Genomic DNA, 24,469 nt, shown 5'->3' on the forward strand with positions numbered 1-24,469 from the left:
GATTCAGTCGCTGCATGAGTCAGTACCGCGCTCGCCGGATTTATATGGCACTTGTTTAAGATTATTTGCAAAAAATTGCTTTCTGAAAGCGAAAAGAAAACAGTTTACGATTGTAACATAAATTTCGTTCTGTTATGGCTGTGCAATAAAGTGATAGAATGAGAGTGTGTACATAATTGTCTGTGCTACAATGCCAGTTATTGCAAACATGTTTTAGTAAAGCAATTAAAAAGTAACAGTAAATTAAAACAAATAAATACTATATGGGATTAATGTTTTTATGAAGATATGGAAAAAATATTTTTATAAAACAAATTTACACACATTTAAACACAAATATGAATATATTTTTATTGCTTAATTGCCTCTAAGCTATTATGCCCACCTTCAATAGATTTGCCCGGTTTTTTTTTATCTATGTACAGGCAGATACGTGTCTTTCGGCGCCTATATCTTCGTTGCCTCTTCATATGATATATTATATTAATGAGTCCTCCGTCTTCCCATGTTACTGTCAATTGTTTGTCACATCGCTTGTATGAAGACTGTAGTATGACGTTGCTTTCTAAACAAAATAGCTGCTAGTTTTTGGTGACACTAAACGTTGTTTACAAATTTCAGAACATATTTTTTTTTTAATTTTTCAAAATGTATCACCGATTACTAAAGTGCATTTAACTCTGTAAATTTACTCAATTTTATTTATTTATATATTTAAAAAGATGCATCTTGTATAAAAAATCACAATAACGCGTCTTTTCTGACTTGCAAGTGGATATAGCCCCTTAAGTCTGTCTAGATCCCTAAAAAGGTGTAACTCTGACAATTCAGTCTGGGGGTAAGAAAAAAAGCATCGAATTTTTTTTTCAGGCTTTATTAAACATGTATTTGAGTTTATATTTAAATTTGTCTATTGATATTTTGATACCAATTATGCTAATCTTTGGAGTCACATTTTTTAATAGGGCCGCTACGAGCGACGGTTATTCAAGTAATTAGCAACAACTAACTCTGCAACAAAATAATAAACCGGATCTTAATCTACAAAATACTTTTGATATTACGCAAACAACAGACTTGTAAAAAAAAGTTTAATAATTTAACTGAAAGAATAAGCAGTAAATTGTTAAATAAAAAAAGTTACATATGTAAGTAGTTTACAAGATAATATTACTAATGAAAGTATAATAAAAATTTCAAGTGGATACATACGTTAGCCTTCGAGTATCATAGTCGCCCGATTTGAAAAATGCAATTTCGAGAATAATGTGTATAAATTTTACGTGCCATTGGAGCTCGCTTCGAATGTTACGACACTAGATCAGATTGGGTATAGATATTGTTTTCACTATTCTATCAATTGGATAATATTTTTAGGACCTTAAGTCTATTTTAAGTGCAAAACATCGATTTTTTTTAAATCCTAAAATTACTTAACCTCTTGATGTGCTCGACATGTGAACGATATCAAAACACCACAAAAAAAAAGTTATCAGTTTCAAGTATTAAGATCTTAAAATTCATTGATTTTGATATAACGGAATTTCCCAATTCAGAAATAGGGGCAATGAGATTGAGAATGTGTCGAGCTGATATCCCGTCGAGAACTCTGACTTCAGCAAAACTATTTGGGCGAAAAGTTTTATGATGTTACAGAAGCAACGTACTAACTAAATATGTTTTAGCTGGAAAAGTCTGGTAAAGTTTTTCTGAACACATTATCTGCGCAACCTGACTTTATAGATTTGGCCTTGTTCGTTTGAGCCATCAGCTTCATTTATGAAGATATATTAGGAATAATTGATGCGTATTACTCTGTTCGGTGTGTGATAGAGCTTTTTATTTACTGGAGTATTTCTCGTGATGGCTACCATTCTAAGCGCCGCAGTCAGATCGTGGCAATAATTTTTTTTCTTTTTTTCTTTTAGAGAGATATAAGGTAGATCAGTCTGGAAAACTTTTAAAACTTTTGGAGCTTTTAGTACATTTCCTCATATGGCATAGGTACGAGTATATTAATGCAAACGATTTGGTATTTTAGATATATTTATTTAATTATTGCGACTTTATTTAATTGGTTTTGTTCAACTATTTGTCGCGAGATAGCGTTAATGGCATTGCCGATTTTGAGCATAATCTCGCCACTTTCCGTCATATTCGCTGTAAGCTCGGCGCTGATGCATGCAAAGGCCACAATGACTCTGCTATTGTTGACAATTCATTTAATAATCAAACCGGATATCGAAATAATACAAAGACGCGTAGACGGGTAGAGACAGACAAATTTCCATGCAGGATTACTAGCATGCGGCGGGAAGACGCACGTACAACAACAAATATGGCCATGCGTTGTCCATAGTTAGAGGCACGAAAGTGCAGTGACTTTGAAAGCTCACAACTTAGCGCAGTCGCAGCGCATTAATTCTGTGTGAAGCGTAAACATTATTTCTGGTAACCGCATATCAAGGTTGACACACAATCGAACACATATTAATGCATGCATGCGGGCGCACAAACACTTTCAGCGCATATCAGCCACTTTATAGCTTTATAACTTTGTATGTATGTTTGTAATTTTTCTGTTTTCCGTGCATTTGATTGCTTGCAAGCGCACGCATGCATATATGTATACATATATACAAATATATACCATACATATGTGTCTGTATGTAAATTGTAGATCGCGACCAATTCAGAAATCATTCAATGCAACGTTATTGTAGTATATTTATTGCCAACAGCGTGCCCAGCCACACCCGTTCAACACTGCGGCGCTGCGCTTCATCAGCGTCGATTGCGGCATCACAGCCACCGTTGCACTGTGTATCGTTTTCACAGTAATAGCGGATAAAATGAAATTTAGTAACAAAATTTTTGTTTGCATTGAAATTTATGACTTCTTTCGTTAATGTGACTTAAAAAATATAAAAAATCATCTTTATACCCTTAACAGGAAACGTCGGACAACCTAGCCGAGTAAACTTAGCCATGTCTGTCTGTCTGTATATACACACGAATTAGCCGCTATCAGTTTTTGAGATATCGATCTAAAATTATGCACATGTCCTTTTCTCTCCAAAAAGCTGCTCTTTTGTTTGCCAGCGATATCGGACTACTATAGCATATGCTGCCATACAAATTGACCGTTCAGAATCAAGTTCTTGTACGGAAATATCTTCACGAAATGTTGCATAGATCATTGTCCAGGGCAATACACTCCAGGGCTACGCACTCCGAACATATATTTTAAATCGGATCACTGTAGCATTTAACTGTCATTGCAGCTGACCGATCTAAAGCAAGATAAATACCTTTTTATGCTTTAATAAATGCACTTGTGAAGGATATTATAGCTTTGGTGCAGACGAAGTTAACGTTTTTTCTTGTTTGAATTTGAACTTGAAGATGCTAAATTGCACTACTCAACAAATCTGAGGGAAAAATTTGCGCCTGATGTGCTAAGAGGTCTGTTTTGAGTTCAAAAATTTTCCATCATGTTTAGATATTTTTGTCATTTTAGTAAATTGTGCTGGTTTGACCTCAACACTCCGCGACTACAACATAAAATATCTAACGTGTTAGAAAATTCTACTATCATTTACGGTTTTAGCAACCCAAAGTTAGCAAGAAACAGCCTCTAACATCACAGTCGCTAAATGCCTGTAATCTAGTGTTATCAATTTTTACATCAAAAAGGTTAAATAAATAAATAGAGAGATTTGTAATCGAAAATAAAATTGTATTCCCCTTTTTGCATTGATTTTTTAGGATCCGTTTTCGAAACTCTTTGTAATTAAAATCTAGCAATTCCAACTTCAGATTCAAAAGTCATTATATAAGCGATGGTTTCAAAAAGTATGGCAACTTTTCATCAACAAATCTTTATTTATTCAACAATATTTATCAACAATCCTCAATATATTAATTTTTGAGACAATGGTGTAAATCTGGTCTAAAATATGTAAAAAAAAAGTTGGTAGCAATGAAGATATCGCAGGGATAGCGAGCACAGTAATGGCGAATCGAAGACAGCTAAAGTGAAGATAAAGTTTGTTTTAATACCGAAGTATTTAATATAGCACCAATTGGAATATTTATTAAAAATCCGAATTCTTTAAACTGTATTGAGATTAATGCCATGCCAAGAATTTTATTTTTACCATTTATGGTCGCATGCATTCACTGTGCGTCGCCACCAGCCCGCGCGACAGCATCAATTACATATGAGCGCATAGCATAGTTCGAATACTTAACGCTTATGCACTTTTTTTCTTATTTATGTTATATATATTTTTTTCCCCCTTTTTTTATGCCCTGAACATTGAAAGTTTACCGCGAAGTTTGTAACACCGAGAAGGAAGCGTCAGAGTCCTTATAAAATATATTTATAAATGATCAGTATGACGAGCTGAGTCGATTTAGCCATATCCGTCTGTCTGTCCGTCAATCTGTATATAAGCGAACAAGTCCCTCAGTTTTTGAGATATCGATCTAAACTTTTACACACTTCCTTTTCTTCCCAAGAACCTACCCATTTGTTGGAACCGCCGATATCGAAGCAGGTATATATCGAGTTCTTGAATGGAAAATTTTGTATATGTGAAGGGTATTATAGCTTCGCTGCAACCGAAGTTAACATTTTTTCTGGTTTTTTTTTACATTTTTATATATTTTTTTTTTAGATTTATAAATAACATTCTCTATTGTTTATTTTTCACGTTTGCTTTTTGCTCTTTCTCAACTTTGCTTTGTTTGTTTAATCATTCAGTCATTTATATAGTATTTGAAGCTTGTGGACTCTTTTACTTTGGTCCATTTGACGGAACTAGAAGACGCAGCGGCGGCGTCGAGTTGCTGGAAGCTCGTCAATGCGCATTTGAACTGACTGACTTAAGCTGATACTAACTATAATGCTTATACACTTCTATGCGCTCACAAGTGTGTTTTTATTGTAGTTATACTATAAATGTGCATTTTACAAGCATATTTGTATGTATGTATTTGTGTATGTGTGTTCTTATGTGTACGACATGTTTTGTGTTGAGTTGAGTCAAGTTGAGAAAAAAAGCTGACAGTGTGTCGACACCCAACGTACTTGCACTCCTTGTAAAAGTTCAAGATAGTACAAAGCAGCAGTCACACTTTCATACACACAATCGCCTGACGTGTGATCGCCTCTATGCACTATACTTGCAAACGTATTTATGTATCTATGTGCACATAGATGCTGACACGCAAATACGCGCTTGCCGATTTAGCGTGAATAGTCTTCGAGCGGAGACAATGAGACGAGATTCAATGACTCTGGCTGCTAGTTGATGAAAACATTCGACAACAACAGCAACAACAAGAGCAGCAACAGCAATAATAATGTCGTTAAATAAAAGGAGATTGCTCTTAAGTGAATGGTCGACTGATAAAAACATCGCACCAAAATACTTACACACATATATACATACATATCAAATAATCAACTCTGCCACTAATCGATAATTGACCTTCTAATTCAAACTAAATTTGATTGATAGAAGGAAATATACATGTGGATGTATGTGTGTATATAAATATTTTGTTGACTGTTTGATCGAGCTTCTCCCACTAGTACTTCCTGCGTTCATCTTGAGATGACAAGCTGGGTCTAACAGCTTGTTATTGTTTTTGTAGTCTCAACTCTCATCAGAAGTGTGTGGTTAATTGTAATTATCAATATAAACTAACGGTATATGTTAAAAACGTGCCAGTTCGCCAGGTTTGAATTAAATGGAAAGTGATGTTAGATTATTCGGAAGATTGAGGATTTCTAAATCAAGTTTAAATTAGAAAAAAATTAACTTGTTACAAAACCCCAAATGTTATATAGCAAACCCGTTCTTTATAGGTAATAGATGGTATTCAGACGCCCACTACACCAGCTGAGACCAGTAAGCATCGACGCCGGCCTTAATAAGTCACTTCGTCATATATAGGTTAAATATATCTTATAATGGCGTCAGTGTATTTAAGGAAGGTCCTCTTACTGTTCCTACGAGCTGACCTTGCTTCAAAACCAAACAGAGCTTTGATTTTTGACCTCAAAATCATGCAAAAGAGTTTTAACATCTCATACAATGGATGGTTCACATGTTTTTACCGATTGTCGAACAGTTTATACAAGCCGTATATTACTAGGACAATTTTTTCAGGAGATAGGTTCCGCCGAAGTTATCTGGGCGTTTGTGTGTATCTCTGGATTCATCGGTGGAACTGTGAATTTTAATACATGATAATTAGTTGAGCTCAGTTGGCGATTATTTGTTGTCAAGTTAATTGATAACCTCAAAAAGTAAGGTTATAATGGTTTTAATTTCTAATTAGTCTTAATAAGATCTGTTAACCCTCTTACAAATGACTTTAATTAGCAACAACATTTCATGACGACTCATTTATTTTAAGCTTAAACTAGATTTATTGTATATTTTATAATATCTACGATTTCTTTTAATTATTTTTTTATAACATTTGTCATTTTATATTCTCAGGGTCGCCATACGAAAACTGGTCAATTGGCTGCCATAAAGGTGATGGATGTCACCGAAGATGAAGAGGAAGAAATTAAATTAGAAATCAATGTGCTTAAAAAATACTCAAATCATCGCAATATTGCAACCTATTATGGCGCTTTTATAAAGAAATCTCCACCGGGCAAAGACGATCAATTATGGCTGGTCATGGAGTATTGTGGTGCCGGCTCGGTAACCGATCTTGTCAAAACGACAAAGGGACAGAGCCTCAAGGAGGAATGGATTGCGTATATTTGTCGTGAAATATTGCGTGGTCTCAGCTATTTGCATACAAATAAAGTTATACATCGTGATATCAAGGGACAAAATGTGTTGCTAACAGATAATGCCGAGGTTAAACTGGTGGACTTTGGTGTATCAGCACAATTGGATCGCACGATAGGACGGCGAAACACATTCATAGGTATGGACATTTATTTATATTATAGATTAAATTTCTCTAAAAAAATATTTTTACCTTTTTCCTGTTTGCAGGCACGCCATACTGGATGGCACCCGAAGTTATTGCCTGTGAAGAAAATCCGGAGGCCACATATGACAACCGTTCCGATTTGTGGTCTTTGGGTATAACCGCATTAGAAATGGCTGAATGCCAGCCACCTTTGTGTGACTTACACCCGATGCGTGCACTATTCTTAATTCCACGCAACTCACCGCCACGTCTAAAATCGAAAAAGTGGTCGAAGAAATTTCACGGATTCATTGACACCGTTCTTGGTAAGCTACGGCGTTACACTCCAGCTAACTTTTAATTAATATTCAATACTTTTTGTTTATTTTACAGTGAAAGACTACCATCAGCGGCCTTACACAGAGCAATTACTAAAGCATGCATTCATCAAGGATCAACCCACAGATCGTCAGGTGCGAATACAATTGAAGGATCACATCGATCGTTGCAAGAAACGAAAGCAGGAAAAAGATCGCGATGACTTTCACTATTCCGGTTCGGATAATGATGATGATGAGCCGCAAATTGCTGGTGAGCCCAGCTCCATCATACAGGCACCAGGCGGTGACACCTTACGACGCAATTTCCAACAGATACAAGAGGGACGTATCGCTGCCGAACAACAGCAGCAGCAGAAAATGGCTGCGGCTGCTGCAGCTGCACAAGCCCAGGCTCAGGCACAAGCTCAGCTGCCGCAAGCTAATCGCAACCAGAAACCGCAATCGGTATGTGTATATAATATATGAAATATTTACAAACTTATTGTTGTTATTCGACTATTTACAGCGTGAGCAACGGCAACAAATCGAAGAGCCCGGTCCACCATCGCGCCCGGCTTTGCCACAACGCGTCATTGTGGTGCCCGATCCACCGCTTGCAAATCCACCACATGCCAATCGACCATTACCACCAACTCCAAAAAGCTCAGAACCCACTGCTCAAACGCCACAGCAACAACAGCGTAATTCGCAAAATAATTTCAAACCATCGGTATGTACAATTGATCATGCATGTCATCTTTATATACATACATATAAATATATTCAGCCAGTAAAATAGTTGTTGCTGTTTGTTTAGTAACCCGAAAAGCTTTTATACCAAAAATAAAATAAAATAAATTTTAATATACATACCAACAAAATATTAGTCCTGTAAATAGTGTTTACCACAAAGAATGTTTTGTATAAACATTTTGTTTTTACATTTGCATTTTTATTTTCATGTTTTCCGTTGTCCCCGTTGTCGTACATGTTTGTTTTTTGCTTTGGATACGGAACAAAATAAAAATAAAAAAACCAAAATAAAAACAATTACATTATTTTGGTATCAAATGCTATGTATTTGCCCGTCCTCTACTCTACATTCAATCAACGATGTCCAAAAACTTGTCTCTGCATCATTGGATACTCATATATATACTCTTATATATATGTATATATGTATATATGTATATATATATATATACGATATATTTGGTGTATATATATATATAAACACTGGCATGAAAACTATATGAACACAACGTACACGCTTTTCATTAACGTCATTCATCATGAAACACCAAACAGTTGCCACCAAGGAGACCTGAGGTATGTTTCCCCATTTTTGTTTTACTTCATTCATACACAAAAATACACACACTTCACATAGCGATTCACCAATTAGTATATATGTTTCATGTATTTTGAGATTTTTTGTTTTTTATTGTCTAATATACATAATTTAATATTCAACGCATTTCTATGTCCATCCCATATATATTATATATATGTATATATGACCAAAGGAGGTGCCACATTATAGTTTCATAACAGATTAACCTTTTAACCGTTAAAATGCTACAACACTGCACGAAACGCCCTAACTATTTTTGTTATAAATTGCTTAGTACTAGTAGATTATTAGAGTGGTTACCTCCCGCTATATAAGTGCATTCATACACACCTGGTGGAATGAATGTATATTTTTTTATAGCAGTTGCCTAACCTTTGAGTCAATAATCTGTGATGCTAACTTAATAAGCTAAGCTCTTAATTTAATTAATGACTTTAAAAAAAATTTTAATTTTGAAATTTGCTTAAAAATGGTTTTGGAACTATTAATTTGCATATTCTAACCTTAAAAAATAAGTACTTTATAGTCGAGAATGCTTATAGAACCTCCAGTTTGAGGGAGTTTAGTCATGCCTTTATAAACCTTTTTTGACCATTACCAACTTGAAGTCAACTTTTGACGGTTTCCAGTTAAGAAATAAAGTAGCGAATAGCAAACCTCAGCGGTTGAAATTTTTTCCATAAAAAAGAAAAAACTAGAAACCAAAGATTAATCTCCATTTACGAATATTTATATTTTTTTACACTCTGAATTTAGCTTGCCAACAAGTTTATAAAACCCAGAAGGAAACGTCGGAGAGCAAAGCAAGACTTAGCCATGTCCCGCTATGTGTATATATACGAATTAGTCCCTCAGTTTTTGAAATCTTGCACACGTCCTTTTCTCCCCAAGCAGCTGCCCATTTGTCGGAATCGTTTATATTGGACTACAGTAGGATATAGCTGTCATGCAAACTTACCCCTCCAAATGACATCCTTGTATGGACAATTTTTTTATTTGGCTAGATATCCTCCCGAAATTTGGCATAGTTTATTGTCTAAGACAATGTTTCAATTCTAGAAGAAGTGGTTCAGATCGGAGGACTATAGCATATAGCTGCCATACAAACTGACTCATCAAAATTAAATTCTTGTATGTAAGCTATTTTATTTGTGAAGGGTATTTTAGCTTTAATGCAACCGATATATTTGGTGTATATGTTCCAAACTAATGGCAAGAAATCTTTTTTTTTTTAAGTACTGAAATCAGAATTGCCGCTCTCATTTTGAAGTTTAATAATGCTTTTCCCAAAAAACAATCGAAATTTGCATGCGCCACATTACTCATAACGATAAAGTTATATAAACTAAATATATTAATAGCTTTGTTCAACATAACCCTAATTTTGATTTTTAATTATTTGCTTCTAACTGCATCCCCCGATTACCAGAACCTAGCAAAAATTAGCAAAGTAAAGTAACGTATTTTTTGATAACCACTCTAATTCTACTTTTACTATTTTTCACAATTTTTTCACCAAAACAAAATAAAAAATACGAAATGTCTCAATTGAATTGGTTAATTGACTTGTCATCGTTCAAAAACAAATCAAAAATAAAATTTACCACCTGTACACGTCAACAATCGTAATCGTACTGAAAATCTTCCAATATGTATATTATCACATCACCAAACCACCACAACCACCACCACCTCTTGAAAACCAAAATAACTGCACCACCATATACCCAAATCCACCATACAAAAAACAAAAACAAATAAACAAAAAACTAGGATTTGGACATGATAGCAGCACAACTTAATGAATTGGGCGTCTCTCAACAGCCGCAACCGCAAACCGCTTTCGGACAGTCACAATTACAACAGCAGGCCCAACCGGAGGCGCCACCACGTAATAATCGCCAATCGGTGCCACCGTCATCATCAGCACAGATGAAATCGGCACCAGCCGTACCGCCGTTATCCAATAATCATCATCACGTGCAGCCAATAAATCCACTAGATCCGCTGGATAGCAGCGATACGGATAGCGAGCCGGATGAGCCCAACGAACGTGGACGTAACGATGGCACACTCTTGGCCAGTGATCCACCGAAGCCACTGTGAGTAAAATGTGTTTATTAGAGTAAAAGAAAAGTGCTTGCGAAAGAGGCGGCTTTCGGACGAGAAAACATTGCTGTTGCAATATGTTAAAGTAGCTTTGGTCGACTTAAGTGGTAAGGCGCATATTTTTTCGTATTTTGTGAAATTTATTCGAGACTCGAAGTTATAATTTTTCATGAACAATCACTAAGTATCGAAATTTTCGATTAACGATAAATTGCCGTTATAGTTTATGCGCAGAATTTCAAGAGAAATAGTATTGCCTTTATTCGACATAAGCTATTTTATATTGCCTTTTTTATAATTGCATACAAATGCGAATAATTTGGCGTAAAGTAACGAAATAAAAAAATAATACAAATAATTAAAAAACCAATCAAAAATAATAACTTAACTTAAAAAAAATTTAACTAACAGAGGAATTTATTTTAATTAAAAAATCGTAATTGTATTAAAAAATAATTTATAAAAAAATATGAATTTAATTAAAAAGTTTTAAAATATTTAAAACAAATATTACAGAAATAAAAGTATGTTAAATTAAAAAAGTAACGCTAGTAAAATATTAAAAAAGTTTATATTAAAACAATTAAAATTAATTAAAAAATAATAATTTAATTGGAAAAAAATTAAAACGTAATAATTCCTTTTAGAAAATATTTTATAAAAAAAAAAATTATAAACAAAAAAAAACAATGAGTTAAATAAAATATATAAAATTAATTAAAAAAATTAAATTTCATAGTAAAATTAATTGCAGTTAAAAAATTATTTTACGTTTATTAATATCACCATCGCCATACATATTCAATATATTTTTGAATTTTGTTTGCTTTTCGAAATATTTGATTTTGAAACCACTTAATAAGCATTCATTTGATATCTCATGTACACAATTGTGTTGCAAACTAATAAGAATTTCGTTATATTTTCTTCTACTTCTTCTTCATCACACTTAAAATTTATTCTTTTTTTTTGTTTTTTTTTTTTGAATTCAATTCAATTAAATTTTTATAAATTTTATCGCCATCATATTTTCGTTTATTATCGCGTATTTGTTTCACCGCCGATTCGCTCCCTTCTCTTTTTTTTGGTTTTTTGTGTATTTTTTTATGGTACAGTCCTGAATTTTCATATAGGCCTGGACTTGGACCCGTTTCCGAGGACACAACGACCACACCCATCAGTCATGGCAGCAGCAGCGGTGGCGGACCACCGAATCGCCCCTTGCCACCCACACCCGATGACGACGATCAAGCTGGCGATCGTACATTGATCATGAAGAGGGTAAGTCAGCCAACAATTTTGTATTATTTTAATATTTTCAATACCGTTACGCCTAGTATACATATAAGTTATGGAAATTAGCGTATAGAAAAATATATAGTTACCTTTTGAGAGTTGTGGTGAAAAATTGGTGATTTTTTCGATTGAAACTTTGTTGTCGAAAATCGATAATGCGATATTTGCTTCTAGCAGTCCTAGGTTAGCGACCAGACTAAGCTTAAGCAAATTCTAAGCTGAAAAATTTAAACTAAAACTCTTTATTATTATTGTAATTATTATTGTAAATTATACGTATATACTCTATGGTAAAACGCTTTAGGGTTGTTGGTGTGTAAACTGTGTTAGCAAATTTTTTTATAAATATATATACTTTAATAATTAATAATAATAACAACAACAAACGTTTGACGAAGACCTAATCTGTACAATTTATGATTGTTTGATTTTACCAAAATTATTATTATAATATTAATTTTTGCATTTCACAACAAAAACAACAATAGCAACTATTTTTATATAGTAATAAACAAGTGGTTGTGGTTCTTACTGTAAAATTGTAAGATAAACCCGAAATTTCGTGGGCAAGCAACTGGCACGAAGCGTGCGCGCGCGCCAAATAAAAATACCGTAGACGTTTCACACCTAATTTTTGATATATAAACTATAAACTGCGTAAACATATAATAAATATATATGTATATATATACCATATATAATATTATTTCTGTTTAACAAATTCTTATATATTATAGTTTGTAATTAGTTGTAATAATAATTTTAATACTTTTTAAACGTATTTATCTACAACAACTACTTACTTTTAAAGTATAAGTTAATTTTCCAATGCAAGTAACCTATTGCTGCTGCTATGTACGCAATGGGCCGGCTGTGCAGTGTCTGCCTAATTTCCATATTTACTCATTTTTTATAAAATACTACAAATTGTGCAAATATTTTTCGTGAATTTTACTTAAAAAAAAAATTTTTTTTTTCCTTTACTATTTTAACTTTGCATTACTATACTTTACTACAACTTAACTGTTGATTTAACACATTTTTATTTATTTTATACATATATATTTTTTCAATAATGAGAGTTGTATAAAAATCCCGAAGGATATTCTATGAAATAACTGCATATTTCGGTAAACTAATTACATTCGCATTTCAAGTAAATTAAAATAAATATGTGTTGCAACCGCCAAGAACGCTGGCGCATAATTTATGTGTGCTACAATGCACTGTTATAATCCCAAATGCATACTTAATGCACGCATACATATATACTACATAAAATATATTTACAAATATGCTCGCAAAAACGAATGCACACACTTTTGTAAATAAGCCGGTATGTAATATACATATATGTATATACATACATACATCAAACACTACTTCATTATACCATAGCAAAATATCAAAAAAAAAACAGAAATACTCATACTTATCCGCGCCACGGCCCAGCGAAAATTGTCAAAATTTATGATAAAAGCGAAAATTCATGAAAAAGTTTGCCACACTTAACAAATACCGCCTCCCAACCTGTTCACCAACTATCCACCCACACCCCTCTACCGCCTTCTGCCCATCACTATCTATCACTATACATATATTTCATCAGTCTTGCTTAAGTCGTGTTTAAGAATGAGTTTTTATGTGTCAAAAAAAAAAAAAACAACCAAACTGAAATCTCACACAGAAACTCGAAAATCAAAACAAAATCCAAAAGTCTGCCTCCACCACTTGTGCCAATCGTCCGAACAAAGATGAAGCTGTGCTAATGCGCGAATGGGACATTGAGAAGTTCTTTCCGAATCATGAAGGCGGCGCCGCGGCCATTTCCAATTCGAGCACACTGAAAGCCGAACAGAAGCTGCTGCATCGCAGTAGCGTTTCAGAGATGATGCGCCGTAATTCACATCACCAATCGCCGCCAACAACTAAACTACAACAACAGCCACCACCTGTGCCACAAGGCTTCCAGCCACTAAAAGGAACCAAAGAAAGCCAACAGCCACAGCCGCAACCACGAAGCGGTCAAAGCGGCAACGCTGGCAGCAACAGCAGCACCACCAGCACTAGCGGTGCAAGCGCACAAAAACCCAATCAAATGAGCAGTAGCGCCAACGCAGGCGTACAGAAGGCACAACCGCAACAGCTGGTGCACAAACGTCAGGAGTCCGACTCGAAATTGCCGAATTTTATGCGCAGCTTTAGGCGTGAGAATTCCGATTTCTTTCCGCAGATGAAACGCTACTCGGCCGTACTGGGCAACAGCAGTAATTTGAGCTCACCGCAATTGGTGCAGGCACAACGCGCCAGCGTCATGCTACCACGCGGCAGCATATACAACAACAATAATAATAAGAACGAAACTACGACGTCCAACGACAATAAGCCAAAGGATAAGAATAGCATTAGTACTAGTGCGAAGACCACTACTTCCACCACAGCAACAACAACAGCCAATAGTGCTTCCAATGCTGCCAAGCAGCAACAAGTGCCAACAACGCAACAACAACAACAAACGACACCAAAGTCAAACAGCACTACAAGTGCCAATAAGTCCAACAACAATAGTGCCAATGGTGGTAATAGCGCGTCAGCGAGTGCGGCGCAACCGCAAGCGGATAAAACGGGCTGGTTAAATAATTTGACGCCGCGACCCAGACGCGAAAAGACTGAATCGGTAATTGTTTTGCAAAACTCCGCAGCTAGACAGCAGTCATTCCTGGCGCAACTAATACAACAGCAGCAGGTAAACACATACTCTTTCTCTCTCACACACACACATACACTCACAATCACACCTACATAGAAACTTAAACACTGGCAATTTGAGACACTGTGCCAAATTGTTCAACACTAGCCGAAACTAAAAAAAAAAATCAAAAAAGTCGAAATGTATTATCCTTTATGTGTCTATTGTCCACTAACGGCAGTTTTCGCAAATAACCATCACGCGAGCGCAAATCTTGCGTAATCGGCGTGCCGTTTGGTACCTTCGGCAAGTTGTTTTTCTCATTTAATCATGCAACAAAAGTACCAAAACATTTTTCTAAGCTTTTACATTGTGCTCCGCATTTCCCCGCTAGTTTTCTTTCACTCTCTCTCTCTCTTCGTGTATGTGAACTCAACCTTTGCAGCGCTCTACTAACGTAATCAACAATTTGTCAGTTTGCTTCTTATTCATTTACATGCGTTCATATGTATTTTTTGTATATTATATTAAGTTCTTAAAAGTTATTTTGGTTTTTGGTAGCTTAAATATATGTTTGTCTATTTGTTTGGTATGGTTTAACATATATATTTTATTTGTATGCTTTGGTTAATGCTTGTATTGAAGGATTTACGGACTGCTAACAACTACATTTCATGGTTTTACTGACAATTTGACAGTACTTTGTGCCTAAATCTGATTAATTTGTTGGTTTTGGTAAGTGAAACCGTAAAAAAATGTTTGGTGGCGCCGAAAAAAATGCCAGTACAAGTTGATAGAGTATTGATTTAATTTAAAACGCATTTTTTTCTGTGAGAAAGCATGAATTAACGATAAAAAAAATTTTTGTGTGGTCTGTGATAATAAAAATATGAACCGAGCTATTCGCAAAGCTTTTAAAAAAAACCTGATTTTTTTATAACTACTCATCCTAATTTTATTTAAAAATTGCGCCTAAAGTTATGCTAATATTTGCAAGCTCGATTCCTTACTTTGAAGCGTGTTTTTATTAACCGAAATAAAATTTTAAAGCTTACGTTGTATTTAGGGGCTGGAAATTTCAAAAAATCGATAACGAAAAATGTGCATATATTTAAGAATATTCTAGGAAATACTTTTTTTATTTATTGTAATTAAAATAAAAATAAAATCAACACCCAAAACTTTAAACGCGTTTTTCTCGAAACACTGGTTTCAGCGGCGGTGTGGAAATTTTCTCCGTAGCGGCTAGACCGATCGATTTCAAAATTTCACACCACTTTCTTAGATATATTTCTGATATGATCGAATGAATAAAATTTTTGATAAAATTTTCGATTTTTAAGCCACTCTGAGGTGTTAATTTTTTAAATATTTTTACTAGTGTTCTAGTATTACCTGTATTTATCTATTGTAATAATACATTTCTTGGCATTAATTTTAAGCAGAAAAGCCTTACTCATCGCCAAACAACTTTTTTGGAGGTTCTCCTGGAGACCAACTACGGGAAGAAGAGATTCAAAAATGTCTAAAACTGAATCGGCGTTTGTTGAAGTACATGGAGTTCTGTAAATGCAGATTTTTTAATTTAAATATTGAATTAAAAGCATCTTACAAAATTAATACTCAAACAAACGCTTTTTCTGACATTCAAGTGGATATAAGCCCTTAAAGTCAATTGATAATTTTTTAGAATACGCCTAAAGGTATACTTAATAGTTTTTAAAGCTCGATTTCGTATATGTAGGTACTTAAATTCTGTATACAATTTGGTGTTCGGTAGTGGAAAAAATTACGTTTCAATTTAAGTTCAATTATTAGCGTGTTTCCTCGCCTAAACATTTCTCTTGGGGCATGGAATCATATATTCAAACATTGTACCATTTCAAACTATTTAACAGTTGCAGAGGCTCATCGAAATTAAACTACTAAATGCTTGACTATACTACAACTTGTATAAAAAAATATAGCTAACAAATTGCTAAATACTTGTATTGCTACAATATAACAAGTAATAATACTAATTATGCCTATTAGCACCTACTACCACATTAATTCCAATAATAATTATATAATATGTAATCAGTAAACAAATGCATTGAAGAGTAATTAACATTTCTCATTAAATGTCAAATTTCATTTAAAATTAAACAAACAAAAGAATCAAAAATCACCAATTGAAAGAATATAGAAAATAATTATTGCACGCTTAAATATATGTATGTATGTATGTTTTAGTATGAATGAATTATATGTTATAGGCTTAAGTAAAGTTGTATGTCATATTATATTATTGTATAAAACAACCTTGTCATTATGTATGTATGTGTATATGTCAATATGCCTATCTATACCTTTTTATATTAAAAATGCACACATTTTATTTAAATAAGTTTACCACGCTTGTCGACTTTCCACTTCTTAAACTAAATTTATTTTGGCAGTTTTTAACAATACAAGGGGTGTCGCAAAAATAACCGAACTTTATATTTAAATTATACAACATATAAAGTTATCTATTGGAAAGTTACAGCATTAAAAAATACATTTATCCTTTTTCAATCGCATTTATCTCCATGTAAATCGGATGACAGCTGTTAAAGTTACAGTCATTTCAATAAAAGAAAGGGTGTGAAATTGATATAAAATGTTTGGTTAAACTTAAAAAAAGTTCGTTGAGACATACGAATTGATGAAAAAAATTTGTAGTGATGATTATATGAGTCGAACTCAAGTTTATACAAGGGTTTGAGAGTGGTCGTGATAATTTAAATTGCAAGATAAGGTCTTCCAGTAGCTAGTAATCGTGCTGAATTGGTGGTAAAAGTCCAAGAAATTATTAGTATCGATGCAAATTTTACTACAAGAATGTTGGTTGAGGGATAAAAAACGAGTAAAAACACTATTTGGAGAATTTTAACTGAAGATTTGGGTAGCAGTAAAGTTTTTTGCTCATGAATTAAATGAATACCAAAAAAGTGAACGAGTTTTTGATGTAATATTCACAAAGCTCGGTTATTTCTAAGACACAACTTGTACTTATTAATATGCTTAACCTAAATACTACATATTTATGAAACTACTGAAAAAGAGCCTCCACCATTTGTATACGTTTTATTTTAATTTGTTTTATTGTAAAATTAGCAACGCCCACGAACCAATCTTTGGCGAAATAGTTTTTCCTCGAGCCAAGTTTTCATTAATAATGGACTATATATATTACTTTTAAAAATATTTTATATATTTCTATGCATTTCTATTAAATTCAATTAAAAACGTTATTAAAACAAAAAAAAATTTAATACAATTATTTTTAATAGTTTACTGAAATTTCATGACAATTCATAACTTTTTGGAGTACGCCTAAAATTATACTAATATTTGTTATATTTTATTGTAATATCATAATATTTCTAAATGTAAAAATCTACTCTACTGCATATAATTTCATTTGGCTTCTAATAACGCTAACGCCTTATCCCTTAGTTAACACATGTATATTTTTAATATGAAATAATGCAAAAATAAAATTTAAATTATAATAATTAATACTTAAAAACTATATATATCTTTTTTTAAGTATTTTTCGAGTTTTTGAAGTTTTAAATAAATGAAAACATTTTTTTTTCAATTAGATACTCAATAAACTAATTAAAATTGTTCAGAAACTAAATTGTCACTAAACTAATTAATAAAAATGTCATATGAAATCATTTTATTTTTTAAATTTCCAAAGAGACACTAAAAAACCTAATAAAAATTTTAAAAAATTATTCTAAAGAAATTAACTGTCAATAAAGTAATAAATAAATATTTAATTTTCTTACACATTTAAAATTTAAATAAAAAGGAGCACAATAATCCGCATAGCTCGCAAAAAATCTAATATATAAAATTAAAACAAAAATGCATTAATCTAATCACTCAATTAAACACCGCATACAATTGCAATCGCTTGCAATTTTGTCATTAAATTCTAACCAAACGCTTATATTTGTTTATACTTATTTACTAAATATTAACTGTATGGTTTATTGTTTAGCTATCGCTAATTTATCAATAAAATTGTATTAAAAACAAAAACAGCCAAAAAAATCAACTCAAACTGAATTTTCCAATTGACTCTGAATGCTAATGAGGTTACGGTAAAACAATTATTTAAAATCGATATATGTATATTTATATATATTTTAATTCTTTTTGGAACTGTAAACTTACATTTTGTTCGGCAACATTTCTCTCAAGCATATAGTCAATATTTCATATATATTTCGATTCAATATTTGCAATTATATTATCGAAACTAATGATTTCGGTATAAAATAAAAATTCAAAAACATTTGACTAGTCTCTAGAGCTTTTAGGTCATTGGTCTTTCGTATATATACTTGTACATATGTACTTATGAGTGATCGAGTCATGCTATTTATTTTCGATTAATTACGATCAAAATTGTTTTAACGCTTATGTCCGAGAATTTTAATGTAAAAAATTTGAAAACTAAAAAAAATGTATCACTTAACATATCACAATGTGTTTTCTACCTGCTGCTGTTCTATAATAAATAATGTGAACTATATTTTTAAACACTTTAAGACAATTTTGAAAATATATCCATAAATGAAAATGAATTTTGATTAATCAATAGACTCTTATCAGAACCAAAAAGTATAATTAGGCCTGTGTATGATTACAGGGTGTTCTTTAGAGGTATAGAATTTTCTATACGAGTAGAATGTTTATATTTTGGCAAAGACACAACTAATTGGAGTACTTTCTTATTATCAGCGATCCTAAACAAGCTCTTTAGACCACCTTTCATCCATAATTAGTGTTTTCAGGTGTGGTTTGCATGTCGAAAATTTCAAGTTTTTTAAAACTGAAGATTGTGCGTGACGGCAACGTCAATGACAAATCCTACAGGCAAGTGATTTCTGACACATTTTTTCCCATGTCAGTATCAACCACCTGAGTGCTAACTAGCTACGGCTGATCACTTGGTGACCAAGATAAAGCCCACTGGATAAATTAATGCAAACTTGCACCGTACCAACATATTTGCCATTTCCTTAATTTTTTCATATTCCATTTGAAATAAAAGTTTTATACCTCTAAAACATGCTTTATTGAATTAAGACGTGATCCAGTTTAAAGCAAATATTGTAATAAAAAATATTTAAATACATCAAATAGTATCATTTTTGTATGTTTGTATGTATTCACAAATGTAACTCATTGGCATTCATATACATTATACAGACAAGAATTGTGTGTGAGACTCATATATATACTATATACTCGTTAATTCGTTACTTATATAATATTATGTGTTTATAGTGCGTTTATATGTAATTTTACATAAATATCGACTGCGATTACCATTGTTTCAATATTTCGAAAAAAATATATATCGAGTTAAATGAACCACTGTATATTTATTGCATTTTGCTTTTAATTTCTTCTTCCTCATGCGTGCGCTATACAGAATCGTAGCAGTGAAAATAGCGGTCTCGGCACTCCCGGCACACGCACTAGCAGCGTATTACCCGACTTGCTCAGTCAAGCTTCGCCGGCAACACCACCGCGTCACGATAAATCATCTAGCGAGGAGGTGAGTAATGCGTTTCATCACGTCTTAGATATTTCGAAATTTAAATTTTGTAATTTTGTTTTCCATCATATTTTTTTATACAATAGTTAATCATTTATTAGTTAAATTTTGAATTTTAACGTGCGTACGTCATTTTATTTCTATTTTAAGTTATGCCAATTTATTTACAATTGTTGTTAGATATCGTTGTGTTTTGTTGCCTTCATTTACATACATAGCTATAATTGCGTTAAGGTTAACAGAAATATATTTATATACATACATACATGCAAATTCATATGTATAATAATGCGTGGTATGTATGTATGTATGTAGTTATATTCGTATGAAATCATAACATATTTTGAGTTTTATAATCATCAACTCCGTCGAACCCAACGAATGACGCTTAAGACTCGCCGAAAAGTTAAAAAATTATATTTTTAGGTTATGTAGAAGCGGGTAACATGAGTATAAAATATTGTTTTAGCAGCTAAAGATTAGCCAGGGATAATAACCCTTTTCGTGGTGTTAATTCTGCCACATGTAATCCAATTAATAAACCTTCAAACTCGGCTACAAAGCCAAGTTGAACTAAAAACCAAACCTTTGCTCAACGTAACTCTTTTGGAAACTCGTTCTCCTATATTAAAATATTAAATCACTTTTAATAAAAATAGTAATAATAATTAATTATCTGTTATTATTTAAACTAAAAAAAGCTGTTTTCCCAAAATAGCACAAAATGTTGCCTACACTTAGGCGCGCAACCAAATTATTCATTCAAATTTGTCTTAAAAATAAATCAATTTTAGCAAAAGTAATGGAAATTAAATTTTTGTAATTTCTTTTTTGTTTTCCCAAATAAGCACAAAATGTTGCCTACATTTTGGCGCGCAAACAAATTATTCATTCGAAATTAGTTGAAATTGAAACAAAGATAAATTGTAAAGTATTTTTTTGGTAGCTGTTTTAAAAATCAAACGAAATTCTTTTAAATTTATCAAATTTAGTGCAATATATTTTAATTTAAATCAAGTAGTTTTTCGAAAATTTTAATTAGCATAAAAGTTTCTTAAAAATAAATGAAAAATTTTATATTTTCTAAAATCGTTAGAGATTCGAAAATTGTATATTTTCCAAAAACCTGCAATCAATAATCAGTTTCCGCCCCTTGAACTGTAAATTTTTTTTGTTTTTTACTAACAGGCCTGAAAACAGTTTTACCATCAATATTTGAAAAGTGTTATTTATTTTTAGGCTTTTAGTAAAAACTATTTACAAATTTATATCAATATGCTTAAAAAGTATTTATTACAAAAATATGTTTAAAAAAATTTGAAGCTTTTTGCCGAAAGCTCTCTTAATGTCTTAGTTTCGAGTTGTTTGTCTGTGTTTGGCTAACTAATATTTGTGTAGGTGTGGCATACAAACTAAACGAATCACTTAATTGAACTCTTCTACATATTTTGTGACTAATAACAACAACAACAACGAGTTGATGGCAATCGAAATCATTTGTTTGGCGTGGCGTGTAATGTTTACCGTTACATTAGTACAACTAAACCATTTACTTTTGTTTTACATATTGATTAACAAGCAACAAAAACAACAACAATTTAGTAGATACATTTAGTAAAAGAATTAAAAATAAAAAATTAACCGAACTGACCTGCCTGCTGCCACCACAACACAACACTGCTCAATTAAGCATAGTCTTCTAACGGTTTTGTTTGTTTGTTTTAGTTTCTAGGCATCTCAGCTGCAACTGACCACAAACATTTGCAATTATTTTATAACCACCTTAGTCAGTGTTTATTTTCTTTATATTTTTTGTGTCGCTGTTGAGCCAACGTATTTGTAGGTTAGTTTTTGTTGAACTGATAACAGTGATTTTTGTTGGCATGTTGGTTAGAACTAGATGATTTCTCGTATAAATCAAATACAAATCTACACCCTTTTTTCAAATGATAATTATATAACAAAATAAAATTTTTCTTCATTGTGCTTTGTCTTTCCGCGACGTTTGTGTTTGAGCTGATGGCCACAACGAAATTTTTAACAAATTATCAATATGCCAAATTGCAATTAAAAACAAATAGTAAGTATTTCATAAACACCAACAAATATACATGTAAAAATAAAAAAAAAAAAAAAAAAAAGAAAACAAAATAAATTGCAAGTTTAAATTAGCAACCACTCGCAAATAAATAACAGTATGAGTAACAACAAAGTCGCTAGTGTCTGTCTCTCTGTTTGATATAAACAAACTCTGTTGTTTGATATAAACAAATGTATAGTATCACTTAACTTATAAGTAAAGATCCAAAACAAAAAATTATAGTAAATCACGCAAGTTTCTAAATGTTTTCCTACTACATAATCTTAATGTATTGTAAAATAATTTTTATTTTCTCTCCTATCTTTTATTACAACTTTTTTGTATAATATGTTTTATGCTTCGTCTTACATATTCCTATAGTTAAATCAGTGTCATAGATATAAAAAAAAATATAAAAATTAAATAAATCAAAGTAAATTAAAATATTAAAAAAATATATAAGTATACATACGTATATTAAAAAATTAATAAAAAATAAAAAAAAAATTAATAAAAAATATAAAAAAAAAATTAATAAAAAATATAAAAAAAAAATTAATTAATACTTAAAAAAAATAATTAAAAATTAAATTAAATAATTTAAAAAAATATACACATACATAGTATATACATATATGTGTGAATTAAAAAATAAAAAAATAATAATTAAATTATTAAAAATTTAAAAATAAAAAAATAATAATTAAATTATTAAAAATTTAAAAGTATTACATTCCACTAATTTTTTTTCATATTGAGAGTGTTTAACAAATTTTATTGTTCGTATACTTTTCGCATAAAGTGTAAATTTGTGTTACCATTCATGTAACTATTTATATTTGCGTGCAATATTTTCAATAAATCTATTTTAAATACTCGTATAATTTTCGTATGTTTGTTATATTCTGTGTGGCATGCTAGAATAAATAAAATATGCAAGATTTTACCTCAAAAAAACTACAAATATATATAATTTGTTTTGCATAAAAGAGTCTTTCAAACAATTGTAACTAACCTATGTTTTGAAAATCTCACCATTATACATGTACATTTTGGCATTAGGAAAAGATATGTAACCTTTAGGTAAAAATAAAACGGAAAAAGTAACATTAATAGAATACTCTTATTAGAACTGTTCACACCAAGATTTTTTTATATTTTGTATAATAACATAATTTTTATATAAACATTGCCTACATTTCGGCGGAAAGGAAAAAAAAGTGTGAACGTTTTTATAATAAAACCATATTCAGTTTTTAAAAAAAAGATAGTATAAATATAAGGGTATGTATAAGAACATTTGCGAGAGCTGCAGAAAATGAATTTTAGAACCATTTTTATGGTGTATAATTTCAAATTAAGAAAAAATAATAATCAAAACTCAAGTGACACTTGGGAGTCAAAAATACATTGAAATATTTGATATTAAATATAATATTTTACATGAACACACAAAATGCCAAAAAATAGTCTTCTTGAGTTCCTTAAACTAAAACCGAAAAAACTCAGGGCCTTTTTAAGATAGTAAATTGCTAATTACCACTTTTACAAGTTTGTGGAAGAAATATTAAAAGCTGACACAAATTTTCCACAAAAAGTTGTAAAAATAATAATAGCTAAGCATTACTAAAATTCAAAATTATTTAAAAAGTTTAGATAGCACCCTTTTTTAATATTTTATTATATACATAGGTATTATATATTTAAAATAAAATATAAAAAATATTGGATCACCATAAGCAAGGGAAAATTAAAATTAAAAAAAAAATTTTTATATTTACTTCAAACACTAAAAGTTGATAATAATTTTCTATTAAAAATGTAAATAAAATAATATATTTATTACCAAGGTTTTAAATTATTTAATATGTTTAAATATCAAATATTTTTTTGAAAATATATCATTAGCTTCCAAACAGTCCCTAAGCAAGATAAATACGTAATTTTCATGAAAAACAAAAAGTTAAAAAAGTGCGTATTTTAAATTTTTTAATAAAAATCTTCTACTTTGAGAATTACCAGTAACCTAGTGGAGCAAAATGAATTTCACAACCCACACCTA

At 31.6% G+C, this 24,469-nt stretch overlaps 1 protein-coding gene across 8 annotated transcripts in view; it reads left to right on the top strand.

Moving 5' to 3' along the window:
- msn (serine/threonine-protein kinase msn) overlaps positions 1 to 24,469 on the top strand; it is a 72,074-nt gene that overhangs the window by 41,547 nt on the left and 6,058 nt on the right. For 3 of the 8 annotated variants that reach the window (XM_014235819.3, XM_014235823.3, XM_036359008.2), the window contains 9 exons: positions 6,519 to 6,963; positions 7,035 to 7,277; positions 7,345 to 7,736; positions 7,798 to 8,001; positions 8,580 to 8,600; positions 10,399 to 10,727; positions 11,868 to 12,015; positions 13,718 to 14,776; positions 20,202 to 20,327. In XM_014235819.3, coding sequence (XP_014091294.2) covers positions 6,519 to 6,963; positions 7,035 to 7,277; positions 7,345 to 7,736; positions 7,798 to 8,001; positions 8,580 to 8,600; positions 10,399 to 10,727; positions 11,868 to 12,015; positions 13,718 to 14,776; positions 20,202 to 20,327 — 2,967 coding nt within the window. The remainder of the gene's footprint in view (positions 1 to 6,518; positions 6,964 to 7,034; positions 7,278 to 7,344; positions 7,737 to 7,797; positions 8,002 to 8,579; positions 8,601 to 10,398; positions 10,728 to 11,867; positions 12,016 to 13,717; positions 14,777 to 20,201; positions 20,328 to 24,469) is intronic. The other 5 variants (XM_014235824.3, XM_036359013.2, XM_014235821.3 and 2 more) reach the window with 4 other exon arrangements.

Source organism: Bactrocera oleae, chromosome 6 (genome assembly GCF_042242935.1).
Source record: "Bactrocera oleae isolate idBacOlea1 chromosome 6, idBacOlea1, whole genome shotgun sequence".
Classification (NCBI taxonomy): domain Eukaryota; kingdom Metazoa; phylum Arthropoda; class Insecta; order Diptera; family Tephritidae; genus Bactrocera; species Bactrocera oleae.